Source organism: Theobroma cacao, chromosome 4 (genome assembly GCF_053813885.1).
Source record: "Theobroma cacao isolate CCN51 chromosome 4, ASM5381388v1, whole genome shotgun sequence".
Taxonomy (NCBI): domain Eukaryota; kingdom Viridiplantae; phylum Streptophyta; class Magnoliopsida; order Malvales; family Malvaceae; genus Theobroma; species Theobroma cacao.
The window spans coordinates 4,050,118-4,067,241 of NC_142642.1; the positions used below are offsets into that span (position 1 = coordinate 4,050,118).

The 17,124-nt window shown below is 33.7% G+C and overlaps 1 protein-coding gene across 2 annotated transcripts; it reads right to left on the minus strand.

Moving 5' to 3' along the window:
* Positions 1-1,402: 1,402 nt before the first annotated feature.
* On the minus strand, positions 1,403-10,889 carry EMB2656 (ARM repeat superfamily protein). 2 transcript variants are annotated; one of them, XM_088805987.1, is made up of 13 exons: positions 10,416-10,889; positions 10,126-10,329; positions 9,845-9,990; positions 9,472-9,746; positions 8,435-8,520; positions 6,533-6,680; positions 6,039-6,451; positions 4,705-5,219; positions 4,536-4,596; positions 4,138-4,416; positions 2,534-2,795; positions 1,863-2,208; positions 1,403-1,735 (listed from the first exon to the last, which is right to left on the minus strand). In XM_088805987.1, the coding sequence occupies exons 1-12, from the start codon at positions 10,785-10,787 to the stop codon at positions 1,874-1,876; spliced, it is 3,096 nt and encodes a 1,031-aa protein (XP_088662113.1). In that variant the 5' UTR covers positions 10,788-10,889; the 3' UTR covers positions 1,403-1,735; positions 1,863-1,873. The 2 variants fall into 2 exon arrangements, with proteins under 2 accessions (XP_088662113.1, XP_017975069.1); XM_018119580.2 differs by having other exon boundaries at positions 8,435-8,532.
* Positions 10,890-17,124: the final 6,235 nt, after the last annotated feature.

Sequence of the window (17,124 nt, forward strand, 5' to 3'; positions counted from 1 at the left end):
GGAAAATGCTCATAATGAAGAAAGCTCTATTGCTTCAGAACAAGACCAGGGATTCGCAGACGATCAAATGAGCGGCGGGGCTCAATCGAGTTCCTTCTGCTTAAATTACCAGTCCTACATGGACAGAGAACCCAGAGCAAAATGGACAAAACAAGATACAGAATTGTTCTATGGGGTCTGTGCATGAAGAATTTTAAATCTTTTTTATTTCAATTGGAAACCAACTATTCTTTTATATCTGCAATGTAGTCGAAGAAAAATGCATAAAATATCTTTTCTAGAACTGCAAAATTGTTGTGTCTACATGTGTGTTCGGTGGATGTGTCAATGAATTGATGTGGTAAACTTAATGTGAATCTTATTTTAGTATTATGAAGTGAGGGGTCAGTGTCTTAGGACTCTTTCACCTCCTTCTACAATGAGTTTTATGTTCTGATTTTCAATTGATGTGTGCTGTAATTTGTGTTTTAGGCCATGCGAGTTTGGGCCTGATTTCTTATTGATATGACTACTTTTTCCTGGAAGAAGTAGTCATCAGGTTGAGCTGAAATTCAAGAAGGAAGAGCGTTGATATCCGTTGAGGCTTTCCGAGGCTTTAGCAAGTCGTACCAACGGTGGATTCCATTTTTATTGCGCTTGCTATTGGAAGCTCCACTGGTCTAATTATTGTGAGTTGTGTCATGCTTAGGTGTAATATCATTTTATTATCCAGCAAATTATTCCAATTTGGAGAAAGTGATTTTTTTTATAATTAAAAAAATTTAAATCTTACTCTTTAAATAAAAAAATTATACATTAATTAATAAATCAAACATTCAAATATAACAATTACAATAATTTACCAGATAAATTAAGCAGAATCTAACATAAATGTTTCAACTGATTTGACACGTGAAGAGACAGACTTTGACTTCTGAAATTAATGTATGTTTTCTTTTCTTCTTTTTTGATTCCAATATGGATGATAATTTGCCATGGTGCAATGTTGATCACGTGGCATGTGGCGAACATGTTGACACAAGATGTCTCCCGCATAAGGACATAAATCTGTGTGGGAATGGCTATATGCTTTTGGAATAGTTACCTATTACTCACTGCCCAACAATCTGACTCGTTATTTTCCATCTCTAACTCTACCTCATTCTGCACTCATACTATGATTAATAACTTGTTTACCGAGAAACAGCTATACACAAAACATAGGCTACTCTTTCTCTGTACAAGTACTTAATCATTGTCTCCTTTCTTTGTTTACCCTTCAATAATACCATTAATATTTTTTTAATTACTGTAAAAAAATACACTTGTATATTTATTATATTATGGGTTTTGTTTAATGGCTATCACGAACCTGCATACAAATTCGAGTGAAGGGCAAAACATGACACACAAAAGCCAAATCTTTATGGAAAGTTTTAGCAATGAGATTCATATTTGAGTGGTGTTAATTTCATGAACGTAGGGGGGGTAATATGGACATTTCGAAACTAAAATACTTTTGGGCTTAATGGACATTTGAGGAAAAACCACCCAAGGCTTAACCCAAGAAACCAATAACATGTAGCTCTTCTCCCGCTAAACCAGCAAGGCTTAATGCCAAGAACATATAGCCAATAGAACCTGAAGAAACAGAAATACCTGGAAGTAAACATAGCTCATGAACTTGCATGAGAGGCATCAGAGGAGCAAATGCACTTGTATGCTAATTCCACGAGTTGCATGCCCCAACCCGAACCTGGAATTGGAAACACTCGCACCACATATAATCAATACAAAAATCTGGAGCCTAATTGCAATATTCAGAACAAGATCATAGCAGCAACAGATAAATGACAAGGGGTTATAAGGTAAGGAGTATTAACCGGCTCTGGTTTCAGTCAGTGAGCTCATCTGATTCTTGAGAATCCTCAGATGTGACATCTGAGTCTTCATTTTCATCACCATCTTCTTCTGTCCTTGCAGCTTTACTCGCAGTCATCTTGGCCAGTGCTGCAGTCTTGCTTGCCCTTTGTGAGCGAGTGCCTATAGTGCCAGGAACGGTGGGAACCACAGATTGGAAAGAGGCAGGTGATTTTTCTTCATCAGAACTAACTTCTTCACGTCTCACCCGTCTCCTTACACGAATTGGCCGAGTTGAGCGTGGGGCTGGGCTTTGTGGAACTGAAGTGGAACCATCCATATCTAAGTCGAATTCAAGGTCTAACCTTCCTACAAAACATTGAGAGGGCACACATTTAGTTTGGTGTTAAAAGACCGACACATGCCCACCCAACAATAACAGAAAGAAAACAAGTAGCAGGCACTTATCCCAAAAAAGAAAAGAACAAAAAGCAGGCCAAAATTGGACACAATTCATGTTTGCTCTGGACAATTTTACTAGTTTGTTTCCAGAAAAGTATTCTTCAACACAAGACTATGCCATCTATGTTGTCAGACAGATTTTGTATAATATTTCGAACAGAAAGTTCCCATTTGACATGCAGAGCACGACATCCTCAAATTAATATCTTTCCTGTGAGTGCAAGAAACTCACCAAAAATCAACTTAGCTTCGTCTTCAGACAAATCCTGATCAGGATGTCTATCTAGTTCCTTAAGACGTTCAGCCATCTGCTTCAACTCCTTTACAACATCTTTCTCTCCCAGCACACATTCACACGCACGACTCAAAAGCCTCCGCATTATCTTTACTGGCCCTTGTTCTGATAAGCGGAAATGGAGAGAGGCAAGTATTTTACATAGAGCTGCAACATATGACCTCTCCGCTGGTGTCTTCTTCGCTTGGAACCTCACCACCTTGGGAAGGCATAAGAGTAACAAATTAGTAGGTATCAAATTAGTTTGTTCAAAAATGAGGTAGTCTTCCTCAAAGATTTATGCCAACCGGCATACCCATCTTCCATGCAACACATCCATGGTTTTCAATGCAACAAAATAACAAAATTTTTTTGCATCCATGGAGAAGCAGAAATCATCAGCACATAGGAATTGCTTTGAAGTGAATCTTCTGAATATAAGCACAGTAAATGTACTCCATCCGAAATTAAGTATCTTGATTTCCAATATTGTCCTATAATATATGTACACAATGAAAATGTCAAAAGCTTTGATGTCTACTTTATTCTCACCACCCTTCAGCCCTTTGAAGGGAAGGCTAAAGCGATGTGATAATCGCATATACTTTAAAACTGCACTGAAGAAAATCCAGACTGAAGAAATAATATCGCCCTTTTAAAGTCATTAAATAGAAGTCTGCTTGGCACTAAGTTGCTATTTGGTTGTAACAACTTTTGGTTTGGTCAGAGATCTTATCAAAGGATTGATTTTGATGAGGGTATGGCCATAGAAAACAAGCTGTAGCAGGTGAATAATCATTTGAGAACCTACTAGTTAGATATTAATCTCTTCGACAGAGCACTAAAACCATTCCAGAGGAATTTACTTGGTTTTAGAGTACTAATGATGTAATTTTCACCAACAGCACATGACTAGATGTATAGGACTTCAAGAAATAGGGGTTAATAACAGTTGTTAGTTCTCTCTGCAATCAAGGATACTGGATATTCAGAAAAATAGGTGGAAAGACCAGCACCACAACCCAAAGTAAGATTGATGGAGAACATTCTTGCAAGTTTTGTTAAAATGTCTATTCAAGGCGTAAAAGAAAACAGGATTTTAATAATAATCTGGTTTAGAGGACTGATATGAATTCAACCACTAAAAATAAAATTCCCTCCAGCCAGTTGAAATTGTCATGGATACAAAATGACAAATTTTTATAAATCATTATATTGGGAAATGTTAAATTTCACTTCCAGTTGTTAACTACTAAACTTTAACAATGTTAGTAATATGAACACAAGTTCTTTCTTAATTGTCCAGTTAATTAATTAATTAAAGATTTTAGTTTTTTTTTATGTGAAAACTTTAATGGGACAAGGTAGCATATCGTTTGTAGAATCCCAAGGGGAAAGCAAAAAGAAAAAGAAAAGACTACCTATAAGGCTATTACAATGTAACAATCATAACTTATAGACATTGCTTATCAAGCAAAGACATAATAATTTGAGTATTCATCCTTTAGCATTTTAAGGGCAATCATAAACCACAAAATAAATTTACAGTTGCGAACAATTACCTCTGTGGCTATGCGTATTGCAAGTCCCTCTTCCCCACATTCTACTGAAGGCTGTTCAGAACCATCTATGACTTGTTGTGATGTCTTACAACCATTATCATCCTCCACTTCAGTCTCTTTCACATATAGGGGAGTCTGCATCATCTGCAGCATGAATCTTGAAGCTTGTACTGCACGCTTACGCATGTTGGACACCATGTAAGAAGAACCTCCAGAATGGTCATTTATACCAGGCCACATAGAACGAATGACTGGAATGAAAGCCTTGGACAAACACTTCTGTGATTGCAAAATTAAAATTATCATCATCAACAAACAAGTCTTGACACTTTGGACATATAACTTCTGTGTCTGTGTTGACAAAAAACACATAATATCCAGAATTTAGTATTGCCTACCTTGTGATTTGCTGAAAGGGAAGCGTAATGCTCGAAGAAAACAGATAAACACTGTTTCAATCTAGTCAACAGTTAAAAGAAAAACGTGTTGTAATGGCCATCATTGTAAAGAAGATGAGAATAATTTTATAAAGTAAAAGAGAGAGGAGAGAGGCTCAGATCCACCAACCTCTGTAGGTCCTTCGATTTGTCACTGAAATACAAGATAATCAGCTTGGATAAGAGCAAAGGATGAAAAGAGGCTGGTATACTTGGATACTTCTCACTTAGAAGAAGGATCTTTGCAAATCCCTCTCCAAGAACAGCTTGGACTGATTCACTTTCATCATTTTCTTGAGCTGTGCCCCAATTATTTGTCATAAATCCAGCATATAAGAGATCAAGTAATTGAATATTCAAATCTCCATCTGTGTCAGAAAAGTTTACAGGACTAGCAGGCATGTTATCTTCTTGGAGCTGTGTAGAAAAGTTAAGTCCCATGGCCCTATCAACTTCCTGAGGACCATGCCACATCCCAAGATCAAATAATGCCTTACAAGCAACTGTGCTAATTGGAGAAGGGCCCTTAACATAGGAGATCCTCAACTGCTTTAGTAGTTCTTCACTTGGTTTATACTCTAACAACCCAAACAAACCTAGGCACCGGACAGCTATCCTCTGCACATCCAAGTGAACATGTTTTGCCTGCATTTTATAGTCCATATCAATTGTTAAATCCTTCCAAAAAATAAATTTTTAGACAATTATTTTTACTTAGGCAATTTAAAACATCTAAAAGCTAGGCAAACTCATAACAATTGCATGTACATGGAATATATATTAAGCACATTTGCATCAAGGTTAATGCAGAGAAGCTGACTTTCATTTGCTATAAGTTCTGCTCTTTATATTCTTACCCTTCCTCAAATAGATACTTCACAAATGAAAATAAATGCACATGACAATATGAACAAATTAATATAAAATATAAAATATGCCCTAGAGAATTTAAGGAAAAAACCAAACTATGCATCTTGTCATGCATATAATTAGGAGGTAAGAATAAAAAACCATACTCAGTGAAGAGCTAAGGCTATTTCATGTAGGCCTTGTGGATTTTATTATGAATAACAAGGTGGAATCCAAATAAAACAGAAAGAATCAGCCAAGTCCAAACCCCAGGAAGCAACAAAAATTGACTATGTTACTCCAACTCTTCATTTTCCTTGAAGTACCCCGTATCCAACACATATCCAACAGACATTGGTATGGATGTCTTACCCTCCAAATATATGGGAAAACTTAGAAAAATTTGGCCATACCCGTGTTGGACACGTACCTTTATCCGACACTCACCCCCAAGTACAGGTAATATAGAAACTTGAAGCACATGCATATTATATTAAGAGGTAAGAATAGAAAAGCATCATTGAAGACATGAGGCTATTTAACGTAGGACTTTAGCATTTCATTATGAATAAAGTGGAATCAAAATAGAACAGAAAGATTCAACCACATCCATACCCCAGGAAGCAACAAAGAATGAAGCAGTTCAAAATGAAATGATTTTGCATTTTCCAAGAGAAGACCAGTAACAGCAAGGCTGTGCATCCATTGCATAAAGTCAGCAGTTCTCTCCCGGCAAGGACGTGCAAGCTCTTCTACAACCCCAAGAATAACTTCTTCAAATTCACCAGTGGCAGAGTGAACCCTCCTTGCCAACCTCGCCACTGCAATAGCCCAATCTCGGCCGCCACCAAGATTTATGCCATCTCCAATCACAACTTTGTTGCCTTCATCATCCACTTCATGTTCAAGAGGCCTATGCAGTAAGTCCTGCACAAAGGAGCTAGCAACCTTCCTGATTGTAGCATCTGAAAAATCAAGCATTTCGCCGAGCAATAGTAGCTGTCGAGATGCAAAGTGATAATTTGCCCCTGAAATTATGTGGTCAAATTAGAATATATAAAGTTGAACAAATACTTTACACATTTGTTGATCAAAAGAACCTAACCCACCAGCATCAATATGAGCCTTGACCAAATCTATGTAATCAAAGACAGTTTCAGGAAGACTTTTATCTAAGAGATCGTTGTTGTCTGAAGCTTCTGCAGCATATACAGCTGCTTCAGTTCCTGTTGTAGCAGCAGCATCAGAACCTTTAGCCTGTTGAAAAATGTGTTATGTTCTATATTATCGTGAAAGTTTATGCAATGTTATTAACTCTAAGAATAATTGTTAACAAAACATCAGCATCAAAGGTCTAAAAACTGTGAAGAAAATCGCATGCCATCCTTCATTCTTATATTGATATAAAACTAAATAAAATCTTCTTATGTTGCGAATTTTATAAAAAAAAATAAATAAAATACAAATAAATTTGCAAAAGCAAGTTCAATATGCAAGAGCTATCATGGCTAAGTTGAGACTCAGGTATAAAACATCAACCTGTTTTAAGTGACAACAAAAGAAAATATGGTAAAGGTTGTTTGGGGATCCAGTTGACAGCACAAAACGTGATTTATAGTCATAACTTAATGACATGTTTCTCATTTCAACTCAAGGAGATCTCAAATAATAAAACTACATCTTTTCAGGTCCTTTTTTGTACTTATGTTGACAAATTAAGCTAATTACAAAGATTGAACAGGCATATCAGATGCTAGAAAGTTACCAAGCTTTAGGTTTTCTCCTGAAAAAGATTGTCAAAATATTACATTAGACTCTATTCATGCTATGATTAATAAAAGCTGGCCCCTTTAGAAATTCTTTTAAAAACTTTGAATTTTGTACCATTTCACACCCCAATTCTTCTTTTATTTCTCTTTGCAAAACTTACAATTCAATAGCAAATCTGAGTAGATGCCTTATAGCACTCTCAGCGCATTTTCTATGTTTTTGTAAGTAGTGTTTTCCAAGTAAAATGAAAATTCTAAATTATAAAAATATTTGTGAATCCTGGCATATGATTCCCACTAACATCTTCATCGAAATCATCCTTTTCCCGAAAAGATTCTTAATCATCAAAAGCTGATTTAATATTAATACAAGGACAGTCATGTAATGCACTCAGCAAGACATTTCTGTAGAATGATTTTCTAACAATTCAAGCTGTAAACATTAAAAAAAAATAACTTTCAAATACGATAAAATGACCATCTTAGTTGTTACCTGTCACAACATTGTTTCACTACCACTGTTTCTTAATATTAAATTTGGGAGTAGAGAGAACTATTTAAAAAAAAATAACTTGAACAGATGAAAGAACATGCCTATGGTTAAAAATCATTGAATGGTCAAAGACAATAACAAAATTATATATTGTCCTTAGATGAAACATTGTACATATAAGGAACAAGAAGAAATGCTTGTTCAGAGCCAGACCAAGTACTCTCTTGCTAGCAAGTTTAACATTATAGAGTACTTTGAATGAAATGATAAAAGTATTTGGTCTTCAACAACCAATGTAAACAAAGACATGGTTTAAAAATTATTGCCATTTTTCTTGATGTAAAGAGTTTAAGTCAAAGCATATTCTTTGGAAAGTATTTGTTATACATTAACACTCCCACTTGTCAAAGAGTTGTTTCAAAACCAGTTGCTTAAGTATTAAAAATGCTATATAAGTTCAAAAAGGAGAATATTAATATACTATTATTAAAAACACCTTGTATTAATCCCAAAACCAGAAGTTTATCCAGGAATATCATAAAACGCCCCTATTGTGATCAAATAAAAGTCCTAAGTTTTATCAAAGCAGTAACCTGTGTCATCCAATTTCAAACCCTCACGACAAGGGAACTCTAAAAGTGATTACATAGGCCAGAAGAAATAAAAGAAAGTACTCATTAAATATATGTCCTATAATTTTGGAAAAGAATAAATAAACAGTCAAAGATATAGATGAATAACAAGCTTACTTGTGCTTCCATCTGCAAATGTTTGCATACTGTCCTCCAATAAAGAGAGACCTCAGGTTCCATTAGTTGGATGCTTGCAGAAAAATCTGCTAAATCTCCTAGAATAGTATCAGAAAAAATCAAGATAGAATTTTTTGCTTGTATAAACTGAAGTGTTACAAGATATGCTTTCCCTGTTAATCTAAGCAATATAAGTATGGCAAATTGGTTTGACATTCCTAACACGAAATCCAAGAAACAATCATTGAAGTAAACTAATAACCAGCTGAAGAGGTACAAATTTAAGAATAACATACTGCTACTCAAAGGAAGTACAAACATAATTCTTCGTTATTAATCATTGTATTGGAAAAACTCAGAAAATGCCAAACATATTGGATTTCATGCATTTATTATGGAAATAAAAAAGCAGGACTTTTCTTTAAATTTTGGAACAACAAAAAATTGGAAATTAAATAACCAACTTGTTACAAATAAAAGAAAAAAAAAACACAGGGAAAATAATATCATGCCCAATTTATACTTTTATATAATTCTTTTGGTTACATAATTCAAAAACCTGCTCTGTACTCAATCCTTTCAAATTTTGCACAAGCAAAATGTACTACGAGTAGCACAGAAGGCTGCAATCCAAAGCCAAAACATCTGCATCTTACCCAACCCCCCAGTTGAAGAACACATTCCAGTCATGTGGGAGGAATTGAACCACCTAAGTCCGCACAATGCTAAATCGTTCTCCATTTTCCACAAAACAATACGGAGACGTTTGTTAAAAGTCTTTCATAAATGAAATTATTTTATAAAAACTGCCAGGGATGTAACCCAAGGCTACCTTATACTAGACTTAACACATCCAAAAGGATCATATTAAGCAATAGAAAGTGTTTACATCCAAGTCTTTTGCAGGGCAACTTCAACCACCACAAACATGTTTCCAGGGTTATTATTATAGTTTTTACATAGATTGTGGAATTGTAAAAGTGAAAAAAAAGATGATCATTACTCATTTAGCAAGCATATCCAAAATCTCCACAAACCTTCAATTCTTTCATTGGTTGATGCTGGTAATACATATTGCCGCATACTTTGCCCATCATCCAGGTTTACTAAGCCAGCTCTAAGAAGAGACTCCATTACAGACTCCCCAACTGATTCATAGGTTTCAACATCAAGATACTTGAGAAGTTCTACAGGATCTCCATTGCAGCACTTAGCAAGCCACTGATCTGTCATTAACTTCAAACACTCCTTCGAAACAGCCAAAGAACGATCAGCAAGTCCTCTCTGAAGAATTATTGTCCTTTGCTTGATGCTAACAGACCAAGCAAATTAAACAAAACAAGATGTAAGAACTTATTAAATGAAAGACATAGGATACAGCACAAGTATGGGATAAAGATGCAGCAGTACCTGAGGCTATGAAGAGGAAATTTGTTAGCTATAACACAGTATGCTGCTTTGCGTACTGACTCACTGACATCCATTGTACAATCTATGATTAATTGGGAAGTTGTATTGGAAGCAGGCAAGGATAACACAATGGTCTTACGAACCTCCTGTAAACAGTAGCTCCCGAGAATTCTTAAGAAATTTTCATTATTTTGCTTTAAAAACCTTTACAGAAGTTAAGATTTTCATGCCAAATCAGGAAATCCATCGAAAAAGCAAACAAAATAAGTTCAGAGACTGACCGGATTCTGTTCCAATGGAAGGACCTCGAGAAATAAATCAAGAATATCGCTGTTTTCAGCATCATTCGCAAATCGTGAAAGCGCCCTAACAGCAAGTGTGCGGATCAGAGGAACCTTGTCCACCGCCCGAGATTTCATTAACTCTATCACCTCATCCCATAGTTCATTGCTCACTTCTGAGTCATCAGGCAGCCGCAGTATGATCTGTTTAAAATATAAATTATCCATTGATATCATTAAGCAACACACACACACAAAATCCTAAAAAAGTCGAATTTGAACAAGCTGACCTCGGAAATAATCTGGCAAGCCCTGAATCGGGCGGTTTTATTAGCGGCCGCAGCGCCAACCAAGAGAAACTTTAAAAAGCCCTCCAAGAACTCATCGCTAGCGACAGCGTCATTGGGGTCTCGGGCGCTGGCAAAGGCTGAAACGAAGCGTACGACGCGTTCCACGGAGGCCGTTCGCTTTTGGATTTGAAAGAGAGGGTTTAAGGTTCTGGCGAAGGCGGCAGAGAATTGATGAAGGGAGGGGGATTTTGATCGGACGGCTGAGAGCTCTTTCAGCTTGCGGTGATGGGTGGCGTTGGAGTTTTTGGCCTCGTCGAAGATTTTGGCAATTTTGCCGATCAGTTGTGTCTCAGCCATTTCTTGCTCTCTCATTTTCGGTTTCCTTGTCTTTCTGTCTATCCATTCATCTCTCCTCTGCACTCTGCATCTGCCCTTTTGAATTTTTGGTTTTGAATTCGAGCGGGAGTTTATTAAAGGAGCGGCTCATTTTTTAATTATTACTCTTCAGCGAATAGAAAAGCTGAAAGGTAATGCGCAGGTTATTATGTTTTTTCCTTGAAATAAAGAGAATTAGAATAATTATTCTATATTCACATAATTTGGTTTACTTATTATCATATTATTTCAATATTTTATTAGTAAAAATAGTTTGAAACAATAAATGAATGAATGATAAAAAGATAAAAATATTTTTTATTACAATTTATGATTTCAATTTAAAATATTTAAATTTTTTATAATTTATTAAAGTATTAACAAATGTTTAATTAAAACTTTAATATGATTTTTTTATTTTTAAAAACAAATAACATATTAATAATTTATAATTTATTGAAAATATTAAGCACGTGAAATAGAATAAAACAAAACAGCTATTCTTTCGGAATAGAATAAAATAAAAATAATTATTATATAGTTTGGTTAATAAAATCAAATAAGATAAACATTGTTATTATGACTTATTGTAACCTTTAGTTGGTAAAAATAATTTTGAAATAATAAAATAATAAGTGATAAAAATATATTTTATTATAATATGTGATTATTTATTTTTATTTTATTTTTTAAATATTCATAGTTTATAATTTATTTAAAATGTTAATAATTCGTATTTTAAATATTAATATTTTATTTATAAATTTAATTAGTATCATTTTAAAATATTATTATTTTATTTATAATTTAAACATTATTATGATTAAAATATTAATCATTTTAATCATTTTTTTAATTAAAATGTTAACTTTTTATAGCGTATAATTAAAAACTTAAACTTTTTTTGTTTTAAATTCTTTTATTTTCTTTTCTTTTCTTCGCCTTTGGCTGGCATAACAATGCGCTAATTTTACATTCCTTGTGGCCAAATCTGGCCACTAGGGCACCAGATCAACACTTTACTTAATTGGATTTGGTCGTGGAATACCAAATTTAACCACGAAAATCTAGTTGGAAAGCACCAGATCTAGAGCTTCTCGTAACCAGATCTAGTCGTGAACACCAAATTCAAGGTTTTCTTAATTGGATCTGGTCGAAGTGCTCCAGATCTAGTCCTAAAGCCACTACCGCCCTTCGATGGTGAAAGGAGGAAATTAGAGAAAAAAGGGGAAAGTACGAATAGGAAGAGAAAGAAAGAAAAAGAGAATAATGAGAAAGAAAGAAACTTTTTATAAGTATTTAATTGTAATTCTCTCAAATGAGTGAAGGCATATTAGTCTTTCAACTCTTAGATGCTCTTCCATTAAGCATGGAATAACTAATACTTACTGCATGTTTTAGTTGGCCATTCCCCCTTTATTCTTTAAAAAATTTTCTCCATTAATTTGGTTTTATTTTTGGAGGAAAGAATAGTCATTCCAAAGAATGGCTATTCATCAAAATCTTTTAAAATGTTGGAATATCTATTACCTTCCCCTTTTGGTATGTTTGGTTCGTAAGAAGGAATATAATGAAAATAGAATTGCCATTCCATATGAAAAGAATAAGAGAAGAATAACTATTATGTAGATTGATTCATGAAAATAGAATAAGATAAGAATTGCTATTATGACTTATTACATTATTTGGTTGATAGGAATAATTTTAAGAATAAGTAATAAATGACAAAAATATCCTCTATTAAAATTTTAGATTTTTTAAAGTAAAAAACAAAAAAAAAATCTAAATTGTTAGAAACGTTAGCCCAATGAAAATATCCAAAATGGAGTGAATTAGATTTTAAAAAATTTGAAAAGTGTAAAACAATTAGCTGTAATCAACTATAAAAATTCTCTTGATTGTAATTCTTTCCTCAAATCAACTCCAGTGTCTTTCAAACAATATTGTGGTTGATTATAAAGACTTAAAAATTAATCCTAGACTAGAAAACTTATTTTGAAAACTTATAAGAGGAATTTCAACAAAAACATTGATGTATATGCAAGTTTTAATAAAGCTACTTAATCAATCATAGATAAATGGTTACTTTGAAATGCTTAAACATTCTTCAAATGTAAATCAAATAAAGGCAACTTTGAGAAAAACATTTCAAAAAATCTTTTCAACAAGGAATGTACAATTTGTGATGGTTGAAAAACGGTTTTAACAAAGACACAAACCAATTTTGTAATGAGTATGAAATCAAGGCATAAGCAATTTGTAAAATGAGTTTTGCAAAGTTAAGTGCAACAATTTAAAGCAAAGATAAAAATGAAAATGAAGACATGAGGATTTATAGTGGTTCGGTTTTGTCAAATGCCTACATCCACTCCCTTAGTTCACCAAGGAATTTTCAATCCACTAAAATAATTATTGTTTTTTAATGAGAAATGATAACCTTTACAATGACTTTTTCACGAGTTCACCACGAACCCATGGCTTTAACAAGTTCACCATAAACCCATGGTTTTAACAGGTTCACTACAAAACCCATGGTTTTTAACGAATTCACCACAAAACCATGGTTTTAACAAGATCACCACAAACCCATACACAATTCACAAAGAGATTTTTGCTTTTTTACAAGAAGTGATAACTTTTACAAAATAACTTTTCAAAGCTAAGCTAAGACCTTTACAATAATAGTAATAACTTTTCAAAGCTAAGTTATAACCTTTACAAGAATAGCAAGAGTGCCTCTAATAGGTAGATTTTGCTAAGTGGGTACAATGGAGGAAAAATGCCTAACATTGGGTATAAAGATAGGATATAAAGATAAGAGTGAAAGCATAAAGAAAGTTTAGTTTAAGTAAGCTTAGTTTTGCTTGGTTTCTCTATTTCTTTTCAAGACCATGATCTTTCTTCTACCTCAACTTGAAATGCTTCTTAATGGTCCTTTCTATAGTTGAAAGAGTCTTGGAGCCATTAAAGGTGATTAGAGCAAAAAACTAGCTATTTTCATTTTGAATTTTTTGTCTAACAATCACTTTGCAGTCGAGTATAGAAGTTCTTTAGTCGATCCTCTTCCAAAAAGCTTGAATTTTTGAAATCTGGCTTCGTGTAGCCGACTATGGCTTCATTAAAGCTTGGATTTCATGTGCTCACTTCCTTAAGATTAGCTAGAGACCTTATGGGGTCGACTATGGCTATCTTTTCAAGTTTTCATGCTGCCTAGTGCAGAAACTACAACAATCCAACGTCTTTCGATATGATTTTGTCCTTGATTTGATCTGAACTGAGTAAAATGATAAACATGAAATTTTGTTCCTTGTCTCTTAGCTTTCCAATGGTTTAAAAATCATGTCAATTGGACTTCTTTAGTGAGAGTTATGCTTGAAATATTGCAGCATATATGAGAGACACACTTAGCCATACTTGCATGATTTATCGCCACAAGATCAGCTTACCTTACTCTAAGATCGATTGAAGCTTTGTTTCTTCAGGATTCCTTGACATTTTGGTACTTAACTTTAGCTACTTCTTTACTTCTTCCTTGTGATCAAATGTTGAGTTGAGAGTGAACTTCATGGCTTGAGAACAACCTTGGTGTTGTGAAGATCAACCATCTTTGAATGCTTTGATATAAGCTTCAACACTTGTGAACTTATCTTGCAACTTTAACATCTCAAAGATGAATGTTAAAGGGATCATAAATAGAAATCATTCAAGCAAATTTAACACTCATACAATTAAGTCATTCAAGCTTGTAGACATTAGTAGAACAAGTGTGTGATAATTCAATAGTTTCAAGTATTCACACAACTAAAACAATCAAGCTTGTAATCATGTAAGAACAAATGTATAGGAGCTAAATCATTTCAAGAATTTGTCAAATATCATTCAAATAATGTTTAAGAAAATTTGATCATTTTTTCATAATCAAAACTATAATCATTTTAAAGCTAACACAAATAATAGATGATGAGACAAAATTACTTTTTATTTTAAATAAGTAATATATTTTACCAAAACACAAAATAGTTTAATAATATTTTTTTAATAATACCTACTTTAATTTTGTTTTGGTTAATAATACATTTGATACTAATTTACTTTATTTTTAACAGGTGCATTGATGCATTAAAATTGCTTTATTGTTACTGCAAATCCACATGTCTCTATTGCATTTACAGAAAGACGAAAAAAATTCAATAAATATTCTAAGGCATCTTATAAAGGGATACACTATGTTAGACTGCTATAGTGTGTGATGTGTTGCAGATCTAAGAACCTGACTGCTCAACATGAAAAATTTTGGAGTCGCCACTAATCCTTTTGCCAAGGTGCGATTGGTCACCCATTTGAGTTTATTTCTTTCAAATGTTACTTAAGCTCAACCTAAGTTCATTTTAGCGAAATAGGCTCCGGTCTATTTCTTTCACTCCAGTAGTCCAATTGACATGATTCTTGAGCTATTAAAAAGTTAAGAGATTGGGCTAAAACTTTTATGTTTACCACTTTACCCAATTTAGATCATATTGAGGTGAAAATTGCGTAAGACGATGCTCTACAAATGTAGTTTTGCATAAGCCAGCAAGGCGACTAAGGCCACGACACTGAGCTACGCATGGTCGTAGCACTAAAGGAACCACTTCTGCAGCACTGGAAATTTGTGGCCATGGCAGTAGGCTAGATGGACATATTATACAAAAACCCGAAAGCATAGCGCCAAGACATTGAAGAAGTAGCGTCGCAACACTGCCAAAGTCTGTCTTGGCTCTTTGGGGCCAAGAAATCATGGCCGTAGTGTTATCTTGAGTTTCCAAAAATAAAAATTTGACAAAATTTTAGAAATTAAGTTACTTAGAGCCTATTTAAAGGACATCTTTCAAAGGTTTAAAGGAAGAGGCAATGATCAACTATTTTGGAGATTTGGAGCCAAGAACAAAGCAAGAAAACAAGAGAATTTGAGATAGAATTGAGATTGCAAAACTGCAATACTTAGTTTCTTTCCTACTTTTGTGTTTCTTTTATTTTCTTTTACTTGGATTCATGGTTAAATTTCTTTGGATGTTATTTTTATTAGTTATTATGAGCTAAATTATCTTTCTAGAATTGTGATGAATTTCAACATGTAATTTGAATATTTGCTTCTCTTTTATTTACTATGAATGCGTATAGTTTTGTTTATTCAAATATGTTCTTAATGTTTTTGATTTTCTAGCCAACAATTAATTGATTTGTGAATCTAATTGAGACTCGATAAAGAGATTTTAGATTGGACTAAGGTTTGAATAGTGTATGTTCACTCACTTAGATGATCTGATTCGTGATTCAGGTAGACATACACCAATTGCCATACATAGCCAAATTAGAATACTAGCTTAATGAATCTTATTTATTTGATTCCTATATACATATAATGACTCAATTAAGTTAGGTATTTATACAAATATCTCAACGAAGCCTTGTACATACCTTTCGATTTTAGGTTAGTAAAACTACCCATGAATGTAAATAATAAGAGAAGCTAGTATTAGATGAAGTGTTGAATGAATCAATAATCTGAAGTCTTTAGTCTATTACTTTATCAATATATTAAAATTTTGTTGATTAATTTAATGTTTATTTTAATTAGTTTTTCTTCAATTTTCGGATTACTTTTTATAATTTTAGTACTTAGTGAAACTTTAGAAACAAATCCTTATGAGAACGATAATCTAGACTTGCTGTCTATATTACTTGTTCAATACGTAGACTTACTTGTGCAAAATTGACAACAATCATTCTTTGCCATGAACTGCATCAGCAATTCCTCCATAAATGGTTTCTTTTCTAGGATAAGCTTTCTTGCTTACTGTAGGAACCCATAAGGGAAATTCAGCCTTGAAGCTAAAGATGATCCCTGATTATTATCTCAAAAAAAGTTTAAATGGTTTCTCCACCTAAAGTTATAGGTGTTGGTGTAAGGGTTGAACTGTTGTCTGTTCCCCACAAATTGAATTATCTCTATATTGATTGGACACTGATTACACACATGCTGATCTCCACAATACTCACAAACTACGAAAAGACTTTGAATTGAGTTAGCACCAATAGAATCAAGTTTCTTAGTTAAGTTACTACATGTGCTAATAATGTTGTAATGGCATCTACATCATGAACTCTAGCAACTCTCCTATGCATTGATTGCTCTGTTGGCCACTGGTAGTTGTTCAATGCCATCTCCTTTAACAAGTCATATGCCTTATCAATTGATTTTTCCATTAGAGCTCCTCCTACAACAACATCAATGGTGGTTCGAATATGACCACTCAATCCATTGTAGAATGTTTGCACTTGAAGCCACTTCGGA

Excerpts from the sequence above, each read along its gene's own strand:
- EMB2656 (XM_018119580.2), bottom strand. The coding sequence starts at position 10,787 with ATGAGAGAGCAAGAAATGGCTGAGACACAACTGATCGGCAAAATTGCC. Across the intron at positions 6,681-8,434 it reads ATTTGCAGATGGAAGCACAA|GCTAAAGGTTCTGATGCTGC; the intron begins GTAAGCTTGTTA and ends ATTTTTCAACAG. Across the intron at positions 6,452-6,532 it reads CAAGGCTCATATTGATGCTG|GGGCAAATTATCACTTTGCA; the intron begins GTGGGTTAGGTT and ends ACATAATTTCAG.